Source organism: Ranitomeya variabilis, chromosome 1 (assembly GCF_051348905.1).
Source record: "Ranitomeya variabilis isolate aRanVar5 chromosome 1, aRanVar5.hap1, whole genome shotgun sequence".
In the NCBI taxonomy this organism is placed as follows: domain Eukaryota; kingdom Metazoa; phylum Chordata; class Amphibia; order Anura; family Dendrobatidae; genus Ranitomeya; species Ranitomeya variabilis.
Window position 1 is genome coordinate 405,557,817 of NC_135232.1, and position 27,880 is coordinate 405,585,696.

Sequence of the window (27,880 nt, forward strand, 5' to 3'; positions counted from 1 at the left end):
TAGCCTGAGTTATGGGGAGAAATGTAAAGGCAGGCAACACCGAAATTCGCACTTTTTCCGAACTTTCAATAAAAAATAAAAAAAAAAATCTAGAATTTTTTTCTTCGCATTTTGCATTTTCTGACACACTATTACCAAATAACAAAATCTCAAAAGAATTAAAAATATAGTGGTAAAAATCATTGGTTCACTTGACATGGAATGACCCAATAGCAAGGTGACATTAACCCTTCATTACCCCATATCCCACCGCTACACGGGAGTGGGAAGAGAGTGGCCAAGTGCCAGAATAGGCGCATCTTCCAGATGTGCCTTTTCTGGGGTGGCTGGGGGCAGATGTTTGTAGCCAGGGGGGCCAATAACCATGGAACCTCTCCTGGCTATTAGTATCTGCCCTCAGTCACTGGCTTTACCATTCTGGCGGAGAAAATTGCGCGGGAGCCCATGCCAATTTTTTCCGCCATTTAACCCTTTATTTTAGCAGCTACAGGGCCCAAATTTTGCATATACACACTACTAACATTAGTAGGGTGGAATATGCAAAAAAAAAAGGGGATATGAGATGGTTTACTGTATGTAAACCATGTCTCATATCCTGTCGGGTTTGGGAAGGAGAATTGAAAAGCCGGCAATTGAATTACCGGCTTTTCACTAACACCGCTGCGTATTTCTCTCAAGTCACACTGCTGGTCCGTGTGGAATCCGTATTTTTCTCGCCCCATAGACTTTCATTGGCTTTTTTTTTTTTTTTGCGCAATACGCTGACAAATTCAGCATGCTGCGATTTTCTACGGCCGTACAGGACCGTATATTACGGATGCGTAATATACGGCAGATAGGAGCTGGGCCATAGAGATTCATTGGGCCGTGTGTAATGCGAATTTTACAGACGTAGTTTATGCGCTCATACGTCCGTAAAACTCTCTAGTGTGAGGCCGGCCTAAAAACAGTATTGCATTATGCTCTTATCAATGATTTGCCATACATGTATACAATATGACTTTTAACAGGAACCTATCAGGAGGAGTTTCTACCCTGAACTAATGGTATGATTCTATAGGCTCGATCAGGGTCTGTTAGAGTTTCGTGGACCCTGGGCGAAAGAGTCTGTGGCCCCTTTAACACATACCATAATTCATGATGCACAGATACGGCAGAGAAATATAGGTATAGTACACTGCCAAGATTTTACTTCTTATATTACATGAGTGATATCTACAATAGGTCAGAAACCGGACCGTATAGTTTTCCATACAGTATTATGGGCACCACATACTACTCCATACAGATTGAGCCCTATATATTGCGCCTTACAGAATAATGAACCCTGTATAATTTTAGCTCCATACAGAATTAACCCCATATATTTTGCTCCATACAGAATAATGAACCGCATATAATGCTCATACAGTAGGAGCCCCATATATTGCTTCATACATAATGGGTCCCATATAATGTTCCATACAGTATATGATGGGCCCCATATATTGCTCTAGACAGTATAGGATGGACCCCATAGAGTATAATGAGCCCCTATATTGCTCCATACAGTATACGACGTTCCATACAATGCTCCATACAGAATAGTCCCTAGATAATAGGCCCCATATAATGCTCCAAACACTTAAAAATAAAATGCTGGCTGCTGCTGCTTTGCTCTGGACTCATCAACGTCGCAGTCTTTGGCTTTCTGCCCTGCGACTGTTCAGGCAGAGGACACACAATCATGGTGTTGTGGGGTCCTCTGACCTGAACATCAATGAGAAGACTCTGCAGCTGTAGAGCGGATAGAGGCAAGTATGGCAAGTGCCGGAGTCCTGAGCAAGCGTGGGTGGGGACTTGGCACAGACACCGGGCCCCGATAGCGCGCTGGTGTCCTTGACAGTGAGTATGTACCCCTCCTGCTCAGGGCCCCAGCACTTGCCAGGGTGCTGATGCCGGCCCTGGGCTTGATATTTTAAATCCAACCAAAGAGGTTCTCTGACTTTTGGGTACAAATCTGCAGTCTGTATGTGATGGCCACATTCCAATTAGAAGTATCCGGCCTTGCTTAATTCCCTTTTATTGAGTGAGGCCACACATGCTTAGTGGGCACTAGTGATGAGTGAATATACTCGAGATTTCCCAAGCACGCTCGGGTGTCCTCCGAGTATTTTTTTTAGTGCTCGGAGATTGTTTTCCTCACCTGAATGATTTACAGCTATTAGCCAGCTTCATTACATGTGGGGATTCCCTAGCAACCAGGCAATCCCCACATGTACTTATGCTGGCTAACAGATGTAAATCATTCAGCTGCGGCGATGAAAACTAAATCTCCGAGCACTAAAAAATACTCGGAGGTCACCCGAGCGTGCTCGTGAAATCTCGAGTAACGAGTATATTCGCTCATCACTAGTAGGCACGTATCCGTTTTTATGCAAATCACATATTTGCTTACACATCACTACCCACTCCTGGCTCTGGCATTGGAGAATCCTCACTGTGTGCAATTTTCGGTGAGGATTTATGGGTCTGCAGTCACACAGAGTACCCCAAAGCCTCAATACCCCTTTATTCTGCTGCGGAGTTTCCAGTCCCAAGTGCAGATATTAATATCTGCAAATCCATAATGTGTGAGTAACCACTTACTCTTAAAAGTTTATGATCAGACAGTGCCTTTTTTAAAGTGGCTTTTTTCTCTTGATGGTTTAGGCTAGTTTCTCACTAGCGTTTGGCAGGGCAGCAGATGAAATCCTTCTTCCTCTCAAGCCCCACCCACTGCCACACCTCTTCCTTCAGCTCCGCCTACGTCAGCATGCGTCCTCTATCTTTAACATTAGGTACGTAGGCTATGTGGATGCCTCCGCATGCGTCGTTTTGACTCTGCGCCGACTGCAACAAAATGCAACATGTTGCATTTGACGCTGGTCAGCGCAGCGTCAAGGCATCGCATGCGGAGGCATCCACATACATCCACATGGCCTGCATACCCAATGTTAGAGAGGGTATGTAGGTGGATCTGAAGGAAGAGGCGCAGCAGTGGGCGGGGCTTAACTGAGGAAGAAGGATTTCTTCTGCAGCCCTGACGAACGCTAGTGTGAAACTAGCCTTAGTCACTTTTACAGAAAACTATGTAAACTTAATAGTAGGTGATTTATATTCCATTTTTATAGAGGACTAGCTGAAGAGCCCGGCGTTGCCTGGGCATAGTAAATATCTGTGGTTAGTTATAGCACCTCACTTCTCTCATTTTCCCATCACGCCCCTCATTTTCCCCCCTCACATCTTCTTTTTTTTTTTTTTTTCCCCCCCCTCACTCCTTTCATTCCCCCCTCACTCCTCTCATTCCCCCCTTACTCCTCTCATTTCCCCCTAACACTTGTCAGTCATTTCGATCTCACATCTGTCATTTTCCGATCACTCCACTATTTTCCCTCACTGCTCTCACTTTCCCCCTCACACCTTTTCATTTCCCCCCTCACACCTCTCATTGTCCCCCCACTATATACATTATTTGATCAGTATTTTTACCTCAGTATTTGTACCTCAGTATTTGTAAGCTTAATTGGCAGCCTGATAAATCTCCAGCCAACAGGAAGCCCTCCCCCCTGGCAGTATATATTAGCTCACACATACACATAATAGACAGGTCATGTGACTGACAGCTGCCATATTTCCTATATGGTTCATTTTTTGCTCTTGTTGTTTGTCTGCTTATTAATCAGATTTTTATTTTTGATGGATAATACCAGACTTGTGTGTGTTTTAGGGCGAGTTTCATGTGTCAAGTTGTGTGTGTTGAGTTGCGTGTGGCGACTTGCATGTAGCAACTTTTTGTGTCGAGTTGCATGTGACAGATTAGTGTAGCAAGTTTTGTGCAGCAAGTTTTGCGCGTGGCGAGTTTTATGTGTGGTGCGTTTTGAGTATGTACAAGTTTTGTGAGGCAACTTTTGCATGTGTTGCAATTTTTCCGCATGTGCAAGTTTTGCGTGTGGCGAGTTTTCCATGAGGTGAGTTTTGCATGTGTGGCGAGTTTTGCATGTGGCGAATTTTGCGCGTGGCGACTTTTGTGTTTCGACTTTTATGTGGCGAGGTTGGTGTATGTGTGGTGAAATGTGTGCTGAGGGTGGTATATGTGTTCAAGCACGTGGTAGTGTGTGGCGCATTTTGTGTGTGCGTTCATATCCCCGTGTGTGGTGAGTATCCCATGTCGGGGCCCCACCTTAGCAACTGTACGGTATATACTCTTTGGCGCCATCGCTCTCACTCTAATTCCCCCTTGTTCACATCTGGTAGCTGTCAATTCGCCTCCAACACTTTTCCTTTCACTTTTTCCCCATTGTGTAGATAGGGGCAAAATTGTTTGGTGAATTGGAACATGCGGGGTTAAAATGTCGCCTCACAACATAGCCTATGATTCAAGCTTTGGTATTTTTTTAATAGAACTTTAATCATGTTGCATTTTGAAAAACATTTAAGTAGTAGAAAACTGTAGCACACTAATTTATATTTAAAGGGGACCTTTTACCACACTTTGCGTGTTATCAGGATAAAGTTAATTTTTATTTTGCTATTCTCTCCATTGTGGAGATATTGGCTTCCAAACTTTGGGGTATCTAATATGCTAATTTCACCTTTGACCAAGGTGGTATTTGCAGAGGTTCTTCTATGGGGTATTTACTTTTGTCCCCTGTATGGCATTGCCCATTCATAAGGTTTCTTCAGACATCTTGCTAATTTTGATGTGCTGCTTTAGTATAGGTTTGGCATATGAACAGACTGTCCAATGGAAATATATATTATATCTGTCATTAGCAGAATATATATGTATGTATTTATTTATTTTGTAGTGTTACCCATATTATTGAACATGAATGCGAAGGACTCTGATGAGCAGAACCCTGCATGCAAAATTATGACTTTCAGGCCAACAATGGAAGAATTCCAAGACTTTAACAAGTATTTGGTCTATATGGAGTCTAAAGGTGCACATCGATCTGGATTAGCAAAGGTAAGGTAACAGGCTACATTTTTAAGGGTAACTAAACTTTTATATATTTTTCTTTCTATTCAGCGTGGAAAGTTCCGAAAGTTTGTAATGGACTTTTCTTATTGTTGTGCAACATCTGTACTCCATATCTGTTTAATTGTAGTACGTATTCTGTCTGCAGATGAGGTGGTACATCACGAGAATTCTTGCTGCTGAGGCAGATAATGCTCTGACTTGATGTCACCTCTGAGTGCTCTGTTTTTACCATGAGTGACAGATTCCAGCACAGAAGATGCGCTCCTCTATTGCTGCCATCTCTCACTCATAATGCAGTGCCTGAGTGGAGCTGACAGCATTTGACTGCGTTCACAATATATTAAAAAAAAAATAAAAAAAAAAATTGTTCTTTATAAAGTTTTTTTTTTTTTTTTTCTGTCACTTTCCAGGAGCCATTGTTTTTTTTATCAACATAGTCTTAATAGGGGTGTGTGGGTGTTGTGGGTTTTTTTTTTTTTTACATTTTGCGTTACTTATCATGCTGCAAAAAATAATTTTAACCTTATTCTGTAGGTCAGTCCGCATATGGCATTGCCAAATTTGTTTCATTTCCATTGTACAAAATAGATCTTGTTTTTGTGTTGCTGTATTCTGAAATCCATATGTTTTGTAATTAAGCGGAGCAGTACAGGGCTTATTTTTTATGACAAACTGTAGTTGTCTAGAAGGTCGAAAGCACAAGCCCCCAGAGAAGACAGAAGAAACTCCTAGTTGCTCTACAAGCAGAGATTTCACATTTCGCACTCCAGAAGAAACAAGAATATCGTGTGTGTATATTTTACAATACTAGGCAATAGTACGACATACACAGTACTGTGCGGAAGTTTTTAAGCAGTTGAGGAAATAATGCTGCAACGTAAAAAATGCTTTTAAAAATATTCGTGTTTAACCCCTTAATCCCATTTGACGTACTATCCCGTCAAGGTGACCTGGGACTTAATTCCCAGGGACGGGATAGTATGTCATAGCGATCGGCTGCGCTCACGGGGGGAGCGTGGCCAATCGCGGCCGGGTGTCAGCTATGTGCCAGGAGCCATCATGGACCGCCCCCGGCACACTGCGATCAAACATGTTTTCAGTGTCCCGGCGGTATAGGGAAGCATCACGCAGGGAGGGGGCTCCCTGCGTGCTTCCCTGAGAACCTCGGAACAAGGCGATGTGCTCACCTTGTACCGAGCGTCTCCTCCCTGCAGGCCCCGGATCCAAAATGTCCGCGGGGCTGCATCCGGGTCCTGCAGGGAGGTGGCTTAGGCTTCTTTCACACTTCAGTTTTTTGGCGACAGTCACTTCCGACATAATGACGGATCCGTCACAATAGTTAAAAAAACGGATGTAACGGATCCGTTTTTTTGACGGATCCGTTACTCGGGGGTTGTATATACTTTTTGGAGCATGCGCAATTGAGAAAAATTGAAAAAACGGATTGGGGCGACGGATCCGCCGAAATGACGGTCGCGACGGATCCGTCGCCCATAGGTGGCCATTCTATGAAATGACGGACGCGACGGATCCGTCGCGATCCGCCATTTCAACGCAGACAAAAAACGTTGCAATGACCGTCAATGTCTAGATGACGACCGCCAAATTTTGACGGATCCGTCGCATGACGGATGGAACGGACGACCATCCGTCGCTAATGCAAGTCTATGGGGAAAAAAACGGATCCGTCGGAAAAAAAGGATCCGTTTTTTGAGGAAAATGGCGGATTTAGACTGACGCCAAAGAACTGAAGTGTGAAAGAGGCCTTACCAGCGCCTGCTGTGCCTGTGTGATCGCTGATCTGACACAGTGCACAACAAAGTGTCAGATCAGCGATCTGTCACTTTTCTGTGATGTCCCCCCCCTGGGGCAAAGTAAAAAGAAAAGGGGAAAAAATATTATATATATATATATATATATATATATATATATATATATATATATATATATATATATATATATATATATATATATATTATATATTTTATTTATTTTTCCAATAAATACATTCCTTAATCTAAATTAAAAAAAAGAAACAGTAAAAGTACACATATTTAGTATTGCTGCGTCTGTAATGGCCCGACCTATAAGACTGTCCCACTAGCTAACCCCTTCAGTGAACACCGTAAAAAAAAATAAAAATAAAAGAGGCAAAAAACAACGCTTTATTATCATACCGCTGAACAAAAAGTGGAATAGCACTCGATCAAAAAGACGTGTATAAATAACCATGGTACCGCTGAAAATGTCATCTTGTCCCGCAAAAAACGAACCTCCATACAGCATCATCAGCGAAAAAAATAAAAGTTTTATATTATCCTCAGAAGAGGGGGGTAAAAAAGGAGCAGAGGTTTTCTCTTTAGGGTTCCTCTTAAGATAGGAAGTCTTCCCAGTGATGGTCTTTTCCAGGTGGGTGGGAAGATTATCCCTCTTCCTTCAGGCTTGGGAAAAGATTTCCAGCAGTCAGTGGATGCTAAGCCTAATAAAGTAAGGCCTAAGGATAGACTTTCTCTCCTTTTCAGTCCTGATCTTCATGGTAAATCCTCTACGGTCCTCTCCAGAGGAAAAATGGGCCTTGGAATACGAAGTGCTGGAACTAATGGACTAAGCTGTCCTCCAAGAGGTCCCCCCCCCTCCCCCGCCTCAGGAAAAGACAGAAGGATTCAACTCCACATTTTCTGGTGAAGAAATCGGATGGATCCTTCTGGACAATAATACACTTGAAAAAAAACTGAACACAACACATATCTAAGGACTCAATACTTTCAATATGGAGTCAATAAAATCAGCTGTCAAAATATTGTTTCCAGATTAGTCACTACCAAAGCCTATGGGAAAACTTGGAATTTGTTTTTTGTCTAGGATAGGATAGGGTTCCAGTTACTACCATCCTGGAATTTGTACAGAAGGGATTAGAGCAGGGCCTTGCTACTAGCGCCTTTTTTTTTTTTTTTTTTAAAGGTTTATGTTGGCTGCCTTGGAAGCCCTGTATAATCATGACATAGTGGGTAATCCTTGGGTAGATAGATTCATTACAGCCTCCAAGATCTAGGCTCATTGCCATCCAGAAATTACCACCATGGGATTTAAAGGGAACCTGTCACCCCCACCCCCCCAAAAAAAAAAAAAAAAATCGATGATGAGGTAAGCCCACCGTCATCAGGGGCTTATCTACAGCATTCTGTAATGCTGTAGATAAGCCCCCCGATGTTACCTGAAAGAGGTTAGATTATGCTCACCCAAGGGCGTTCCCGGTCCGGTCCGATAGGCGTTTCAGGTCTGCTCTGGCACCTCCTATCTTCACTCCATGACGTCCTCTTCTGGTCTTCACGCCGCGACTTCGGCGCAGGCATACTTTGTCTGCCCTGTTGAGGAGCAGAGCAAAGTACTGCAGTGCGCAGGCGCCGGGCCTTTCTGAACTTTCCGGCACCTGCGCACTGCAGTACTTTGCGCTGCCCTCAACAGGGCAGACAAAGTACGCCGGAGCCTCAGCGTGAAGACAAGAGGAGGACGTCATGGAATGAAGGTGGGAGGCCCCGGACCGGACCTGCGACGCCCATCGGAGCGGGACTGCCCCTGGGTGAGTATAATCTAATGTCTTTTTCTCCTCTTTCAGGTAACATCGGGGGCTTATCTACAGCATTACAGAATGCTGTAGATAAGCCCCTGATGATGGTGGGCTTAGCTCATCATCGATTTTGGGGGTGACAGGTTCCCTTTAAATGTGGTATTATCAGCTCTAATGGGTCCCCCCTTAGAATCTTGAGTGATGTGGAATTTAAGGGTTCAATCCCTTAAAATGGTCCTTCTAGTGGCATTGACATCAGCCCACAGGGTGAACGACATTCAGGCCCTCCCTCGACTCAAATCTTAGTGGACAGTCATTCTGAAACCTGACCCTGCTTACTTGCACAAGGTAAATAATCTGGCAAAAGTGTCACCTTGTTGTGCTGCTGATGGATATAGACAACTAGACGGTATACTTTCAAAACTTTATTTAACAGTTTTTTATAGGTCAACGCGTTTTGAGGAAAGCTCACGACCTCTTCATCGGGACAAAACTTAAACTAGGTTTTGTCTTGATGAAGGTTGTGTGCTGTCCTCGAAAAGCGTTGACCTTTAAAACCTGTTAAAAGTTTAGAAAGTCTACAGTCTGGCCGTCTTTATCCATCAGCAGTGCAACAAGGTGACACTTTACCCAGATTTGCTTCTCAGTCTTTATGGACCCGTGTCCTGCAGCAGCTGATTCATGTGCTACACATGTTGCTTAAGTACAACTCTACCAGGTGAGCAAATTTCCTTTCTCTGTACCACACTGTTAACCAGTTAAGAGTCGACCCTATTGCGCCTTTTTGTTCTCCCAGTCTACACACCCTTACTTGCCGCCCAAGGTACAGTAGCATCATGTTTCCGTAGGTCCCAAGAAGTAATCCTTCCTTCCTTTTGCTCCAACCCCAAAAATCACAAGAGAGGAGAGTTTCCAACTTTGGACGTAAAAAGGTGTTTAGTTCAGTACCTAGCGTCCGCCAAGGGGTCTAGGAAGAGGCCTAGAAGGGGCTCAAGGCCTCAAAAAAATTATCTTGGCAAGATGGATAAAAGATGGGATCTCATTGGCCTACGTGTCTAGTGGGAATGTCACCCCAGAGGGTTTGAGAGCTCATTCTACAAGAGCAGTGACAACCTTCTGGGTGGAAAAGTTGGAGGTATCTGCTGAACAAGATGTCTATCTGCCGCATGGTCATCACCTTCTACCTTTTTATAATCTTTATCGGCTGGACCTAGCCTTCTTCTGATCTAACCTTTTTTGGGAGGAGGGTTCTACAGTCTGTGGTCCCTCCCTAAGATACAATTGTCTGTAATTCTCTCCATGGTGCTGTCATGGGGGAAGGAGAAAGACAGACATAGTTACTTATCGGTAATGGGATTTCTCAGAGCAAATGATGGCACACTTGTATTCACTCCTGTCACGTGTGGGTGAGCACGCTCTCGATGTTTGGGTGTGATTTTATGTATAGGTCACAGGGTGTTGCTTATAAGTATTTTGGTTAAAATGTTTAATTTTTTGCAATAACCTGGAGACCCTCCTATGCTCTTAAAACCAACTGATGCAAGGGAGAGGTACCATCCTTTTTCTGTAGGTTTCCTGTCTGTGAAGGGCGGATCCCTCTCTCCGTGGTTCTGTCATAGGCTCGAGAAATCCCATTACCGGTAAGTTACTTTTTTTTTTTTTTTTTTTAACACATCCAATTGCGGAACTTATTACTCAAAGAGCTATTAATTAAAATGAACTTTGGTGGGAAAACGCCTTTAACCCCTTCCGACATGCACCGTACATATGCTGCTCTGCTTGAGCTGCTTTCCCACAAAAACAAGTATATGTACGGTGCTGCGATCGCGTGTGGGTGTCAGCTCTGTGTTTCACCCTGGGATAATGTAAAAATGGTTTTAAATTTTTTTTCTATTTTTTTTATGCTTTATCCTCATACTGCCAATCAAAAAGTACAATAAAACGTGATAGACTAATGTAAATAAAAATGGTACACTGAAAAAAATCTTGTCCCACAAAAAACAAGCTGCTATAAAGCACCATCAGCAGAAAATTAAGTTATAGATCTCCGAATACAGCGATGCAAAAACATTTTTTTTTTTCTTTGTGGAAAGCGCCAAATCCTAAAAAATTATAGAAATTGTGCTGACCCGAAGACTAAAGCTGCATAATCAATTTTACCACACGTGGAATTGGTGTATTGCTGTTTTTTGTTTATTCTACCACCCAAGTATCAGAAATATAAAGCGATCATAAAATGGCATGTGCCCGAAAAATGTACCAATAAAAACGTTAACTCGTCTCTCAAAAAAGCAGTCACGTGACTTTGTCCGTGGAAAAATGATAGCTGTCTAAATGTGGTGATGCAAAAACTAGTTTTTGCATTAAAAAGTATCTTTTAGTGTGGCAGCAGCCAAATATAAAAACCCGATAAATCTGGTATTGTTGTAATCTCACCGACCCGAAGAATAAAGTCGTTTACTCACTTATACCGCAAGAAGAACAGCATTAAAAAATAAAACCAATTCTTCACCTACTGTTGATTTTGTTCACTCTGCCTCCCAAAGATTGTTTTTAAGGCTCGGCACAAATTTATTCTGTGCTGAGCGGTTGTATCGGTGTTTGCGTGTAAATCTCTGAAATGCGTGATTCAGACAGAACCCCCAGCGGAAGATTCCCTATAAGGGTATGCCCACACGTTGCGGATTCCATTGTGGATTCCCTGTGGGTTTTGTGCGGAATTCGTCTGCGTCTTTACACCTGCGGATTCCTATAATGGAATAGGTGTAAAACACTGTGGAATCCGCACAAAGAATTGACACGCTTCGGAAAATAAACAGCTGCGTTTCTGCATGGAATTTTCCACAGCATGTGCACTGCGAATTTGATTTTCAATAGGTTTACATGGTACTGTACACCGCATGGAAAACTGCTGTGGATCCGCAGGGCCAAAACCACTGCGGATCCGCAGCCAAATCCGCAACGTGTGCACATAGCCTAATGAGGCAGTGTGGACCTGTGATCTGGTGGTGTCGGTCTTTTTAGGCACAAAAGTGCGGCGACCATAGTTTTGTGCACTTCTGAAAAGGATAATGCTGAACAGAGGCCAGACGAAGTCCAGAGTAACTCTGCTGCCTCATTATAGTGAATGGATCCCTCGTTTTCATCTGTCATGTCCCTTGAAGATTTAGATGGAAACATCAAAGTGCTCATCGTAGAGCGCCGGATAAATGTGATCCCAAATGTTATGTAAGGTATTCCCAATAAAAGCTTCAACTCCATCCACAAAAAAAGCAAGTCCCCACTCGGGTCCATTATCTGTCAATGGAAATATAGGGGGTTTCCATGTTACTGGTAGTATAAAGGCTCTCTGGAAAAGCAAAATGGACCTCGTCCTCCAAAATTCGGCAAATTCTGCTCTACCAAATCAAAATTCCCACTGTTTTCTGAGCCCCAGTGTGTCTAAACCACATTTAACACCCACATGTTTGGAATTTCTTTGGTGATGAGAGCTCTCCTAATTTACGGGTGCCTGTCTCCCAGAAGCATGACCTGGTCGTACTGCACTGGTCACTTCAACATACTGGTCACTACAGTGGCAGTTTGCAATTTTCACTCCAACATCCACTACTGCTTGTTTCTGAAAAACACCCATGAAGTCAAAATCATGACTACACCTGTAGATAAAATCACAAAGGGGTATTATTTCCAAAATGAGGTCACTTGAGGGGGAATTCTGCTTTTTATAGCACTTGGGGGCTCTGTAGATGGCATCCGCAAACTATTCAATGAAAATCTGCACTCTAGAAGGCAAGTAGTGTTCCATTTCTCCCGAGTCTCACCTTGTGGCTAAACAGTTCTGTACAGCCATATATAGAGTATTTCTACTTTCAGAAGAAATTGTGGGACACATTTTGGTGCCGTTTTTACCTATTTCCCAGTGTAAAAATTTAAAATTTGGGACCAACACACAATCTTGGTAAAAAATTTTTTTTTTTTTCTTCACTGCCCATCTATGGTGTCAATATGATCACTGCACCCCTAGATGAATTAATTGATGTGTAGTTTGTAAAATGAGGTCACTTATGGGGGGGGGTTTCTGCTGTTCTGGCACTTCAGGGCCTCTGCCAATGTGACATGTCACCCACAAACCAGTGCAGCAAAATCTGCACTGTAATATGGCGCTCCTTCCCTTCTGAGCTTTGCACTGTGCTGCAAATGTAGTTTTTGACCACATATGGGGTATCTGAGAACTCAGGAAAAAAAATTGACTATTTCTCCTGTAACCCTTCTGAAAATAAAAATTTGGGGCTAAAACATTTTTGTGGAGGGAAATTTTTGTTCCATGTTGCTTGAGTTTCTGTATTACTGTGAAGCAAAGGAAGGATTAATAAACTTCTGTCTTGAGCATGTGGTCCCTAACATAAATAAATTAAAAAAATTGTTTTGCATATTTTGTTAGAAAATTAGAGGGGTTAAAAGTTTGACCAGCGATTTCTCCTTTTTCCAACAAAACAATTTTGTTTCAATAAGTCTGCTGATTTTAAAGTAGATATGTGCGTAATGTTGTTTATTAATTTTATGTAACATGCCTTTTTTTAAGGGCATAAAAATTCAAAGCTTTAAAATTGCAAAATTTCCAACATTTTTGCCAAATTTCAGTTTGTTTTTTTTTGTTTTTTTCCCTCATAAATAAATGGAAGTCATATCAAATAAATTTTACCACTATAATAAAGTACAATAAGTCACGAAAAAGAAATCTCCCAAATCAGTGGGATCCATTTAAACGTTCAAGAGTTATGACCTCCTAAAGGGACAGTGGTCACAATTTGAAAAAAAATTGGCCTGGTCAGGAAGGTGAAACTGGGCGTCAGGGTGAAGGGGTTAGCTCTTTCGTGACTAGATTTTTTTTTTTTTTTTTTTTTTTTCCCTCTACTAAAATAGTGAAGGAAAAAAACTTGGACATGTCTTGGTATTGCCTAATTGTATTGATGAGGAGTATCACATGACATGCTCATTTTTACCACAAAATGTACACTGTACAAAAATAGTCTGAATTGTTTTTTCTTTTTTTCACTGTACTTGTACTTTGAATTACACCATTCATTTTACCACATAGTCTACTCAAATGGTAAAAATTCCAACCAGAGGTGTATCTAGCCTTTCCAGCACCCGGGGCAAAGGATCAGTTTGGCACCCCCCCAAACCCTCCCCCATTTGAACCTTAACTCTATTGAAACTGTATGACCAAGCCAAGGTACATTCCTGAATCTCCATAATGTTAAAATAGATACCAATAAAAGTAAAATTGAGACATCAGTAGGTTAAGTGTTTTTGAAAATCCATATTGAATCAGGAGCCCCATATAATCCTGCATAAAGGTTAATAATGGGCCCCATAAGATGCTCCATAGAGACATTTGCCCCATATAGTGCTGCACAAACGTTATGGCCCCATAAGATGCTCCATACAGACACTTGCCCTGTTATAGTGCTGCACAAAGGTTATGGCCCCCATATAGTGCTGCACAAATGTTACGGCCCCATACAGATATTTGCCCCATTTGCTGTTACTGCGTTTAAAAAAAAAAAAAAATCACATACTCTCCTCTCGTCGCTCAGGCCCCCGGCACTTCCAATATTCACCTGACTTCTTTCCAGCCGCCGCTCCATCTTCCGCCTCCTCTGCACTGACGTACTTCAGGCAGAGGGCACGCACTAACTGCGTCATCACGCCCTCTGACCTCCGCGTCACTGCAGAAGACGGACCGGCGGCTGGAACGAGGAGCAGGTGAATATCGCGCAGCGCTCCCCTTCCCGTTAAACTCGCCTGCTCCTGGCGCGGTGCAGTCCCTGCTTCCCCGGCGTTGCTGCTTCTTCCTGTACTGAGCTGTCACTGTTACCGCTCATTACAGTAATGACTATGCGGCTCCACCACTATGGGAGGTGGAGCCGAATATTCATTACTGCAATAAGCGGTACCATGTGACCGCTCAGTACAGGAAGAAGCTGGGGCAGCCAGGGACCTGCAGGGACCGCGCCAGGAGTAGGTGAGTACAATTAGACAGCCCCCGCTCCCTGGCCCTGCCAACCCCCTCCTTGGACCGCCGCATCATCAGGCGGCCCGCTGGCGCCCCCCTGTCGGCTGCGCCCGGGGCACATGCCCCGGCTGCCCCCCCTGGATACGCCACTGATTCCAACTGTCCCAGCAAAAAAAAAAATGTTCTGTCCATGTAGACATATGAGAATTAAGAGTTATAGCATTCACCGTCTAAAGCACTAAATACAAGAATTAGACTAAATTACCGCAATAAAACTTAATATTTAATAGATTATATAATAAAATTACCACTCAACACATACGACCATAGACTAGTGTAGATTGTTGGACTGAAAGATACAGGGTGCACAATATCCCTGTTAACAGAACTGTCTGTACCCTACCTTGCCGCCGAGGTTGGCACCCTAAATCCTGCGCAGTGGCGCCCCCGCTCAACGTAGGCTCTCCCGAATTGACCCTGATGGGCCCTTTCGTGCAGGAAAGGTAAAATAGATCAAACAGACCATTCAGTCCAGGCAGATAAACAAGAGGTATAAACTTGTCACTATAAATAATGTGCTCAAATATTGCACGTATCCCGCAGCAATATTGTGAGCTATAATTAACCGCACACTTTATTTATTTTTGTTTCTGGGTAAAGGTGCAATAAAGTCAACACCTGGAACCTAAACACTGAACCTGGATTAGCCCTACCTGTCAGCGGAGGTTGGCACCCTAATTCCTGCGCAATTGGCGCCCCTGCTCGGCGTCGTCAAACCCTAGTACACCCCTCAAATACTAATTAAATAGTTTTAGATATAAATGTACTGTACCATTATTCAGAGTAAAGGTAGACTATAACGGATCACCAAAAAAATCACCAGGTAAGCCGTGTTAACAATACATTAGTGACAATTCCCCCTCATACAATACCCATATTACATTTAAACAATAAGTATGTAAAGCTGGAAATAATCAGTTCACAGATCAAAACAAAATAGAAGTGCCTAAGAGTTAGGCCATGTTCACACTTTGCGGCGTCCCTCTGCGGGTTCTCCCGCAGCGGAATTGATAAATCTGCAGGGCAAAACCGCTGCGGTTATCCCTGCAGCTTTATCGCGGTTTGTTTTGCGATTTCCGCTGCGGGATTACTTCTATACTATTGATGCTGCATATGCAGCAATATGCAGCATCAATAGTAATGTTAAAAATAATAAAAATTGGTTATACTCACCCTCCGATGTCCGGATCTCCTCGGCGCTGCACGCGGCGCTCCGGTTCCAAAGATGCTGTGCCGAGAAGGACCTTCGTGACGTCACGGTCATGTGACCGCGACGTCACCGCAGGTCCTGTTCGCACAGCAACTCTGACCGGCCGGCCGCGTGCAGCGCTGAGAGGTGAGTATAACATGATTTTTTTTTTTTTTTACCCCAAATATGGTTCCCAGGGCCTGGAGAAGAGTCTCCTCTCCTCCACACCGGGTACCACCCGCACATTAACCGCTTACTTCCCGCATCGTGGGCACAGCCCCATGCGGGAAGTAAGCGGGTCAATGCATTCCTATGGGTGCAGAATCGCATCGATTCTGCACAAAGAAGTGACATGCTGCGGGTTTTAAACCGCTGCGTTTCTGCGCGGTTTTTCCCGCAGCATGTGCACAGCGGTTTGCGGTTTCCATAGGGTTTACATGTAAATGGAAACTGCTGAGGACCCGCAGCATCAAAATCGCCGCGGTTCCGCGGTAAAAACCGCAAAGTGTGAACATGGCCTTATGGCTCTGGGAAGAAGGGGAGGGGAAAAATGAAAATGGGCTGCGCCGTGAAAGGATTAAAAATAGAACGAAACCAAAATTATTTTTACAGTCTGGGATCAAAGGTTTTGAGATCGACACAAAGTTTTGTTTTCAGCAGATTCAGTGTTTAGATCTTGTAGTCTGAAGTTTACATGGTTACTAAAACACAATTATAAGCATTTCATAAATTTTTACATTTTTATTGACAAATGCCTAACATTTATGCAAGGATTCCATGTTTACAGTGTTGTCTCTTATTTTTCAAGACTTCTGTAAGTTGCCTGTAATTTCTCTAGTTGATGGATAATGGCTTCTGTGCCAAATACTGACTGGCAACCCATACTTGTCTAATCTGTTCTTCTGCTTTTTGAGGATTGACCACAGGTTGTCAATGGGATTGAAATTGGGAAGTTTCTTGGCCATGGATACAAAATTTCAAAGTTTGGTTCACTGAGCCACTTTAGTTATCACTTCTGTCTTGTGACATGTTGCTCCATCATGCTGGAAAAACATTGTTCGTTACCAAATTGCTCCTGGATTGTTGGCAGAAGTTGGTCTTGGAAGAGGTTTATATAACAACATTCTTTATTCATGGCAGTATTATTAGGCAAAATTGTGAGCCAACTACCTTTTGATTGGAAAGCAACACAACACATGAATGGTCTCAGGATGCTTACTGTTGGCATGATACAGGACTCGTGGTAGCGCTCAACTTTTCTTCTCTGGATAATTATTTTCCCGATATATCCCAAACAGTATAAAGGGGGCATGATCAGAGAAAATAACTTTTGCAAGAAGTACAGGGGTTTGACTGCAGAGGACTGGGGTATAGTTATTTTCTTCTATGGAGTTCCCTTTAGACGGTGTGCGACATCTGGAAGAATGATTATCCAGTGAGGAAAGTGCATGCTACCAGGAATCTTGTTTTATGCAACCAGTAAACCATACTGAGACCATTTCTGTGGGATTGGTTTTCACCCAAGGGAGTCAATGAGTTCCTCCAAGAGCAATTTCTCCCAAGCATCCAGGAGCAATTTGGTGAAGATTATTTTTCTATACTTTTGGATGGTGGACCAAACTACAAGGGGCTAAAATGTTAACTAATGGTCCATCTACATGGACTGACCGTTGACACTAAATGATCGCCATTCGGCAGTTGTTCAATAACCTATTTTCAGACAGAACACAGTAAGTGATGTGCACTGAGCAATCTGTTTTAGATCGCTCAGTGCACATAATTTTGCAGGTAGTGGGAGTCATACTTGCACAAGACCAGGCACCATCTAAAACTGATCTTTTGCAGTACTCAAAACATAATTTCACCCAATAAAGGAGCATTTTTTCAATATTATTGTGAAATGTGTGTTCTTAAAATTTTGTCTGCATGATAATCTACCAATGTAAATGCACCCTTAGTAGCTCTGTGACCAAAGCATTGACATTTTTTAACCATGGCCAGGAAATAAATGCCCCATACTTCAGTCACATTGAGAATTTGTGGTCAATCCACCAAAATGCGGGTGGACAAACAAACATACAGAAATTGGGATCAACTTCAAGCTCTGATTAAGCAAGAATCTGTTTGTCATAAATCTGCATTTCGACCTAGTTTTGTAGGATATCGTTCTGGGGCAAATTCTGAAGTCTTGAAAAATAAGAGTCAACACTGTAAATTTTGTACTCTTTATACAAAAAAAAAACAAAAAAAAAACTTTATGAATTTGTCAAAGGTTTGAAAACTTATGAAATGCTTATAATTGTACTTCAGTAACCATAGAAACATCTTAACAAAAAACCGTTCACACATTTTGGTTTTCCCATAGTTTGCTGCTAGTCTCATAACTTTTGGTCATAATTGTAGGCACACTTGCTCACAGTTTAAGTGCCTCTGCAGGGAAGTTTTGCAAACATCTTGGAGTACTAACCACTGATCTTAATTGGATAGAGGTTTGTGCAAAGCTTTGTCTCTTCGTGTTATTCCAAACAGCCTTTAAGATCAGGTCTCTGTGGGTCCTTACTGTATCACTTCCAGGACTTTATTCTTCTCTCCATGATGGTTAAGTATCCGCCTGTACTTGTCAGCATCGAGAACACCAAGAAATGGGCAATCTTGAGCATTGTGGACTGTAGACCAGTGGTTGCCTAAGGGAAGTTGGTGCAGCAGATGCAACACATCATGAGTTGAAATTGGGAAATGTCCAGCAATGCCATCAGAATTAGCAGCAACCAGTGGGACTCTCCTACACCCAGTGTTGTCAGAATTGGTCTTGATGGTAGAATTTCCTTCAAAAGCTATATTTTTTACATGGACACAAGGATATGTGATTCAACTGAACACTTAACATAGGAACTGGAGTGCAGAAAAATGGCAGTGGGTGTTCTGGATTAATGAGTGAAAATGTGAAATATTTGGCTATATTAAAAGGCAGGTTTTTTTTTTTTTTTAACTGAAGGGCCGGAAAGCGGCACAGTTAGAAGTATCTTCAGGCAACATTGAAGCATTGAATTGGAACAAGATACATGCTGTCCTCAATACTGGAATGCAGGCAGATACTTGTCCATCATAGAAGGAGGCGTCTAATTTGCTCCAAATGTATTTTGCAGTGGAATAACGTCCCCAAAAATATATGCAAAAAGGGACGCAGCAGCATCTAAACTACATTGTTGCTGAAAAAAAATATACGGTACTTGTAAAAAAAAAAAAAAGTACCGTACTTTAAAAGAAAAATGAAGGTTCTTGGTGCATAAATTGGTCAATTCATGTGTGTTCATCAACGACTTCAAGGCGACACTTCTCTGATGGGTCCTAACATCCTAAACATGCCTCTTAGGCTATAAACCTACAATTTTAAATGGGCAGGTAGGAAATATATATATATATATATATATATATATATATATATATATATATATATATATATATATATATATTTTTTATTTAATTTTTTTTACAGCAACAATGTAGTTGAGAGCTTGTGTTCGCATATATCTTTTTCCTTCCAAAAAAGGGACACAGCGGCACTTTGTATGTTATGTAGTCATTGCAGCTTGCATCAGTTCACACTGTACGTAGGTGCTGGTCAGGTTTTTTTGTAATTCCAAAAATACAGCCAAATTGATTAAAAACTTTCTTCAGCATAATGAAAACCAAGAAGTCTTGGAAGTGCTGGTTTGTCCCCCACAAAGCTCTTATCTCTGCATCATCAAAGTCTGTCTAGGATTACATGAAGAGAAACAAGGATTTTAGGAAGCCTTAACACCACAGAATATCTGTTGTTGACTCTCCAAGATGTTTGGAACAACCTCCCTGTCGAGTTCCTTCAAAAACTGTATGCAAAAGTGTACCTACAGGAATTAATGATTTGATGCGGTTTTGAAGGCAAAGGGTGGTCACACAAAATGTTCATATTTTTTGTTTCCAATTAGCTTATTTTTATCAATTAAAAAATACAATTATTAGCATTTTTTTCAAGCCTTCTTACTTTGCAGCATTTTTCACAGCTGCCTAAAATTTGTACACAGTAGTGTGTGTGTGTGTGTGTGTGTGTATATATGTTCTTGCAGTGTGGGGGGGGCATCTTATCTGTGTAGTATGCACATGCATGTGTAATCAAGAAAACTCTGCAGCTCCACTCCGCTAACTATAGTAGTGGTGCCTACCTTTTGAGGGAGCACTGCTCAACTCCCTCATAGCTCAGCAGCTGCCAAAACTTAGAAGGACCATTTCTTAGGTGTCCCACTACAGGGGCTATTCGTCTCCTGTAAGGCAAAATTTCTGTTCATGCCCTGGTTATAAACTACACTGTCTAAATTAGTCCCGTACCCCTTCCACAAATTCTGTAACTTCATATTGCAGCTGTGTCCTGAAAGCCATTTGGCAATTTTTTTTTTTTTTTTTTATTCAAGCCTAATTAGAAAAATGTTTTACACACAAAATACATGCAGATTGAGACGTTTATTATGCAATTTCTTTACTTTAGCACCTAAAGGAAATATTAATCTAAGCCTATGTTATATTTTTCATTTAAAGGTGATTCCCCCAAAAGGATGGAAGCCCAAGCGTCATTATGATGACATCGATGACCTCGTGATCCCTGCTCCAATTCAGCAGATGGTGACAGGCCAGTCTGGTCTCTTCACTCAGTATAATATTCAGAAAAAGCCAATGACTGTGAAAGAGTTCAGAAGACTTGCGAATAGCGACAAGTATGTAAAAAAAAAAAAAAAAAAATCTTAGATATGAATTAGTATTTTCTTTTCATCAGGTCTCTGCTGACAATCAAGCCAGGAACTGTTCTGTTGAAAGCGGAGATGTTTTCACTGAGCCTGTGTGACTTTCTCTCAATAGGATATTTGCTCATAGAATTAATGACGCAGAATTACTAGTGTCTCTGCACCTAGACCTTGGTGAAAAATATGGCACACTGATTTGTGTTTGTACAAATTAGTTGGTTTACAATGGAAATGGTGGTTTTAAAATGCATAATCATGAGCTAAAATTCAGGTGGAACAACATACGATGGAGAGATGTCAGAGTCACACTACCGTAGAATATGGGCCGCATAGCACTCTGCTCGGTGTTCATGTATGGGACAGCTCACATCACCGTTTAATTTCTCAGGCATAATCGACGTGCGTGTAAAATCGCAGCATGCTGCGATTGTCACCGAGAATTGGCCGAGATTCTCCAATGCAAGCCTATGGGTGCGAGAAAAAAATGGCACAGCACTTGGACCATACAAGCGCTGTATGTTTTTACTCACTGGTGTCCTTTGAAAAGCCAGCAATTCATCTGCCGAGTACAGCAAAATCAGAGTGACATGTTAGAATAGAATAGATATATACACATAGAATACATAGATATATAGAGGGCACACGCACACGTACACACGTATATCATAGATATAAGAAAAACCGGCAATTCAGTAGCCGCGTAGTGTAAAATCACAGCAGGAGCCAACAGGATAGAAGAGATGGATTAAACACAGTAAATACATATAAAATAGGTAGATATATACAATTAATACAGTGTGTAGCTTACTGTACATGTATTAATAAAAGTTTATTTTTCTTGAAGGAAAAAATGGCATGGGCTCCCACGTAATTTCCGTACCCAGCAGAGGGAAAGCAGACGGGAGTCGATGCTTATAGCCTGGGAAGGGGGTAATACCCATGGAGCTTCCCAGGCTATCATATCAGCTCACAACTGTATACTTAGCCTCTACTGTCTATTAAAATGGGGGACTCTACGTCATTTTTCTTTTTTAGAGTCCTCCTATAATAAATAACCAGCAATTGCTATGCAGACAGCTGCGGGCTGATATTAATAGCCTAGAAAGGGGCCATGAATACTGCCCCTCCCCCAGGCTAAAAATTTCAGCTCTCAGCCGCCCCAGAAAAGGCGCATCTCTAGGATGTGCCAATTCTGGCACTTGACCTTGCTCAACCCACTTGTCCTGTAGAAGTGGCAAGTGGGGTGATAGTTGGAGGGGGGAGGGCTGATGTCACCTTTGTATTGTCAGCCCCAAGGTTAGTAATGGAGAGGCATCAAAACTCCCCCATTACAAACCAGACACCCAGAATAAAGTTCTTTAACCCCTTTACCCCCCAGGGTGGTTTGCATGTTAATGACGGGACAATTTTTGAAATTCTGACCACTGTCCATTTATGAGGTAATAACTCAGGAACGCTTTAATGGATCTCTCTGATTCTGTTTTTTTTTTTCGTGACCTACTATACTTCATGATAGTGGTAAAATTTCTTTGAAATTACATGTTTATTTGTGGAAAAAAAAACACAAATTTGGTGAAAATTTTGCAATTTTCCAACTTTGAATTTTCATGCCCTTAAATCACAGAGATATGCCACACAAGATACTTGGCAAGTAACATTTCCCACATATCTACTTTACATCAGCACAGTTTTGGAACCAACATTTTTTTTTTTTTCTGAAGTTGTGGTTAAAGTTGACCAGCGATTTCTCATTTTTACACTTTTTTTTTTTTTGGTACCAAACATCACATTTGAAGTCATGTTGAAGGGTGGATATGATAGAAAATACCCAAAAGTGATACCATTCTAAAAACTGCAACCCCTCAAGGTGCTCAAAACTACATTCAAGAAGTTTATTAACCCTTTAGGTGCTGCACGGGAATTTTTTGAATGAACATTTAACTTTTTTCACAATAAATTTAACTTCAGATCCAATTTTTTTTTTTTTTAAATTAATCCAAGGGTAGCGAGAAATTGGACCCCAAAAGTTGTTGTGCAATTTGTCCTTAGTACGCTGATACCCAATATGTAGGGGAATACTACTTTTTGAAGCACCGTGCAAAGCTCAAAAGGGAGGAGGTGCTATATTGGAGTTAAGCTTTTGCTGGAATGGTTTGAGGGTGCCAGGTCACATTGGCAGAGCCCCTGATGTGCCAGAACAGAAACCCCCTATATGTGAACTCATTTTATAAACTGCACTCACCAATGAATTTTACCACTGAGCAGTGAAGAAAGAATAAGTTACATTTCTACTACTAAAATGTTGTTTTAGCCAAAGATTTTACATTTTCACACAAGTGGGTAAAAATGGCACAAAAATGTTTCTCACAATTTCCACTGAATGTGGCACTACCCAATATGTGGCTGTGAAGTACTTCTTATTCACACGGAAAGACTCGGGAGAACCGGAGCTCTATTTGCATATTTAAGTGAATGGGTCTGTGCACATGTCAGTGTTTTCCACGGACCGTGTCCGTGGCTGACATTTCCATTTTTTAATGTCAGCACTGGCCACAAAACTTCCTGCACACGTGCACATCCTTAACACACATGGATGTCAACCATGTGACAAGCATAGATGTTGGGGAAGAAGTGTTGCAGTAAGCGCTGTTCCCCAGCGCCGGGTGCTGAACACTGCTCTCATCACTCTCCCCTCCTATGCCGGCGATCTGCACGAGCAGGGGAGAATAAGAGTTAAATTTAAGTGATAAAAGAGACAGCAGGTGGTGGCTGGTGGGACTATTACTCCCATCAGCCTACCCCTGCTGCGGCTAATAAGTGACAGCAGGAGCTGCATTATGGGAGTACTCATCAGCTGCTGCCTGTGCTATAAATAAATTAGATAAATAAAAGAAAAAAAAATGGTGCGGGTTCTCATGTATTTTCTATAACCAGCCAGGCAAAACTCACCCCTTGGGGCTGCAACCCTGAGCTGTCATCTTCAGCAAGGTTGGTTTTCAAGAAAGCTCCCCCATGCTGGGTTTTTTTTTTTTTTTTTTTAAATAAATAAAAATAGCCTCAAAATAGCAGCCTGCAGCTGCCCAGAGAAGGCACATCTATTAGAGCCTTCAAACAGGCTCTCCATGCATGTGTCGTGACTGTCACACAGCCACGACACATGCAGCTGCGGTATCGGAGAGCTGATCGGCCGGAGTGATACAGGAAGCAGAGTTCCCTCTGCATCTTGTTCGTTAAGTACTATAGCTTGCTGAATAAACAGAGACCTGAGCAAATTCTGTCAACTCCAGCAGTGACCCCTAAGTTGGGAAAATGGCTGCTGCAACAGATCCCAGGAGTAACATCTGAACTCTGTCCAGAAAACAGCAATGCTGGGAACAGCTAAGATCCTGCGTGGAACACTGAAACAATCGCACTGCATTCAGATCTAAATGGGATGCTAGGTGTGAAAAATCTGATTGTTCTTACTTGACACTTGCATTATACTCATGCGACTCTCTGCAGGGATTCTGGGACCAAATTTTTTTATTTTATTTTTTTTCCATATGTTTAGTGACTCTGGCCATAGAGATCTCTTGGAAGGGGTTAAATCCCAGCTCTACAGGTTCTTGATCAGATACCGGTAGGGTTTTGCTAAGAAGCAGAAAGTAGATTCAAGGAAGCTGAGCAGCCAAGATGTGAAATGTAGCTTAGAGAGACCGGGGTATCTCTGATGGAAGTATCCGTCTGTTGAATTTTGAGCATAGTCGAGTGTTTGAGTGGCCAGCGACCTTTTCAGTCTGCTGAGGAAGCAGAGCAGACTGGAGAGATCTTAAAATTGGGAAGAGTCTGCATCGGGCCTGCCGAGAACCACAAGTATCTATGAAAAATAGATTTTTTTTCTTTCCTTGACTGAGCTTGGGTTCGATCAGCCTTGTATGGAGTAGCCAGGGTCTGTTCTGTTTAGTTAGATCCTGGACAAGGCTAGGGAGAGATGTTTAAGTTTGCTTTGGTGCTGTGAAAATAAATAAAAACTTCACGTGTTTGGAACATAACTACATTGCCTTTGTGACCTTGCCAATCCACACATGCAAATAAATCAAACAATAGCTGTCCATAAATTGTGTAATAATGAGAAATGACACAGGGGAAAAAGTATTACACATGAAGAAAGAGTTGCAAAGCCATGGTAAGTAATGCACCAGCTGAAAGCTATTAGTAATTAGAAAGCAGTCCTGCCACTTAATGGAAAGTATTAGCTGGTTCAGCTTATGACATTTGAAACGGTGTCTCATTACAAAGGTGCCACAGAAGGATCATCTCATATTACGTTAAACCAGTGGGCTGTCTCAAGGCCTTTGCAACTTTATTGTTGCTAAACATACTAATAGCATTGGATACAGAATAATTTCTAAACTGCTGAATGTTCCTTTGTTCACTGTTGGGACCATAATCCAGAAGTGAACGTAACAATTTTCCCTTCACCCATGACAGCACACATGAGAGAGGGATCAGCCCAGCCAGGTAAGGAGCCTACTAAAATATTAGGGCGAAACCTCTCCCCTGCTTCAGTTGGGTTCCTGTCCTTGATGGGATTCCCATGCTGAAATCGGCGGTAACCTGTAATGGGTGAACAGAAAAGGATTATCCCAGACCTGTCCCAGCATCAGAAGTGGCGCCGGCTTTCAGGTAGCTGGAAGCGCTGTCCGCGGGTCCCCTAGGGGCTTGGTGTAAGCCCGGGCGGCACAGTCAACGCTGTCCTCGCTTGGTATGCTGCTCCGCCCTCCCACTGCTACTCTCCCTGTGCCGACTTCCCGCTGGTCTCCACGTGGTAGCGCGGCCGGGGCAATATCCTGCAAGTACTGCTGACGTCACAGGCGTAGGGCATGCTGGGTATGAGCATGCCTGAGTGACATCAGGAGGCTGTGCCGGGAAAAAGATTGCGCCGCCCTACGTGACGCCAGCCTGGATACTGGACAGAGGGACGTTCCTGGCCGGCTATTGTGGGGGAAGGGGAGGGCACTCTTCGGGACTGGAAGGGAGGCCCAATAAGATGGTGCTGGCTACCCCTTCTTAAGGGTGAGCAGCAGAGAAGGTGACTGCTAAAGGCCCAGGTCATACCAGGTGAACATGGACCAAGCAATCTTCAGCTGCAGCAGACAAAGCAGCCAACAGCTCACCATCAGCGTGGACACAAGGGAGGCAGCCGTTCAAGTGGTAGCGTAAAGAAGGAGCATGGTGTCCGTGCTATGCAAAAGCCCCCTAGCGGTGGACTGGCAGAAGGAACTCTTCTCCGACTGCATCCACAGAACCATTAGTGAGGAGACCCCTGACTTTGCAGAAAGCCTTCGGGGGGGTCCCTTTAAATCCCTGTTGAAAAAAGGGAGGAAAAAACTGTTTTTCTTCTAATGCTGACCACTCCTCTCCAAAATCATCACAGGGACAATGCTATACTGAGTCCTCGTCCTCAGACAGTGACACTGGGGGCAGACTGTGCTTTCCCGTGAAGTACACGGATAAGCTACTTAAGGCCATTAGAACAACTGCAGGGCTAAAGGAGGAGATGGCAGCCATGTCTCTTGAGGACGTGATGTTTGGGGAATAGAGAAAAAGAAAAAAACGCACATTCCTGGTCAACACTAAGGTCCAGGTTCTCAGGAGACAGTGGAGGAGCCCGGATAAATCTTGTGCGCTGCCCTCATCCTCAAAAAGGAGATATCCTTTTAAGGAGAAGGATACAGAGTTGTGGGACAAGGTCCCTTGAAACGATGGCACTGTGTCCAGGTCTTCTAAGAGGTCATTGCTTCCCTTGGAAGATCTGGGGGTGCTCGGGGACCCATTAGATAAGAAGGCGGACACTTATCTAAGACACACCTGGGAAGCGGCACTGGGAGGACTGAAACCAGCAATCTCCAGAACTTGTAACCAAATCATTAGGGAACATGCAGTAAAACTGCTGGAGGAACAGCTTAAGTCCAAGGTGTCAAGAAAGAATCTTGTCAAACATGTCTCTGTTGCTCAGAGCCGCAGCATTCCTGGCGAATACCTTTGCTGACTCTGATAGACCAGAGGACCAGGCTGCCAGTCTCAAACGTGATAAGATGGGCCTTATGGCTCAAGGGCTGTTGAGTAGATCTGTAATCTAAGGACAAGTTATGATCTTTACCGTAGGATGACCAGTTTATGTTCTGGAAAAAGCTGGATGACATTCTGGAGAAAACTGGTGACAGGAAGAAGGGTTTGCCTAGGTTCTCAGGAGCCGAGAAGATTTTCCTTTGGGAAGAAAAAATTCAATAGGGAATGCCCACCAGGGGAAGAAGGAAGTGGGAAGATAGAAGTAAAAGGGAGTCCGGATTCATGTTCCTCTACTACCAAGTAGTCCTCACAATGACACCAGAACAGCAGTAGAGGGGAGGCTTTCCCTCTTTGTTCAGGCCTGGGAGAACATCTCCTCCAGCACCTGGGTCCTGGATATAGTGAGAAGGCCTAAAGGTAGTTTTACCATCTGCAGCATCAAATATTTGTAGTAACCCCCATCAGAAGATTTACATAACTACTTGCCCTAAAGACAGATTCTAGGCCTAGTGGACAAACAGGTCGTACACGAGGTTTTGGGCGAACAAAAGGAAAGTGGATTTTACTCCCCCTCTTCTTTTGATTACAGAAGCTAGATGGCTCATACAGAACCATTATAAATCTCGGAAATATCAATCGCTGGATAAAAAAAAAATAAAAAAAATCATTCCTTCATGATAGTGAGTGAATACAGCCATAAAGCTCCTTCATCACAATTGTTTTCTGGTAGTAGTTGACATAAAGGATGCTTACTATCACATCCTGATCCATCTAGACCATCAGAAATACCTGAGGGTGGCCCTATACATTCAATGCAAAGTCAGACATTTTAAGTTCCGCGCTCTTCCCTTTGGGTTGTCAATAGCCCCGATAGTGTTCACCAAATTGGTAGCAGAGATGACTAACTTCTTTCGTATCCGGAACACAGAACGTTGTCCAGATAAGGAACGATGACTAATAGAAGGAAGATCGGAGGACCACTGTGCTCCGCAGTTGAAAAAGGTTTCAGTAGTCTTGCAAGAGCTGGGCTGGATGATGAACACTCAATCAAGACTACAACTCCTAAGGGTGCAGACCTTCTTGGGCTTTGTACTGAACTCCGAGCTGCAGGCTTTGTTTCTTGCCCGACAACAAGGTCGGGAAGGTGGAGAACCTTAACGTCCTGCATACCAGCAGTCAGATGGGCCCAATTCCATACCATGCAGCTGCAATG

The 27,880-nt window shown here is 42.8% G+C and overlaps 1 protein-coding gene across 3 annotated transcripts in view; it reads left to right on the forward strand.

The window, feature by feature from the left end:
* The window catches only part of KDM4C (lysine demethylase 4C), a 595,853-nt gene that overhangs the window by 47,741 nt on the left and 520,232 nt on the right, over positions 1–27,880 (forward strand). For 2 of the 3 annotated variants that reach the window (XM_077249185.1, XM_077249188.1), the window contains exons 2-3: positions 4,830–4,990; positions 20,414–20,589. In XM_077249185.1, coding sequence (XP_077105300.1) covers positions 4,850–4,990; positions 20,414–20,589 — 317 coding nt within the window. In that variant the 5' untranslated portion in view covers positions 4,830–4,849. The remainder of the gene's footprint in view (positions 1–4,829; positions 4,991–20,413; positions 20,590–27,880) is intronic. The other variant, XM_077249186.1, reaches the window with a different exon arrangement.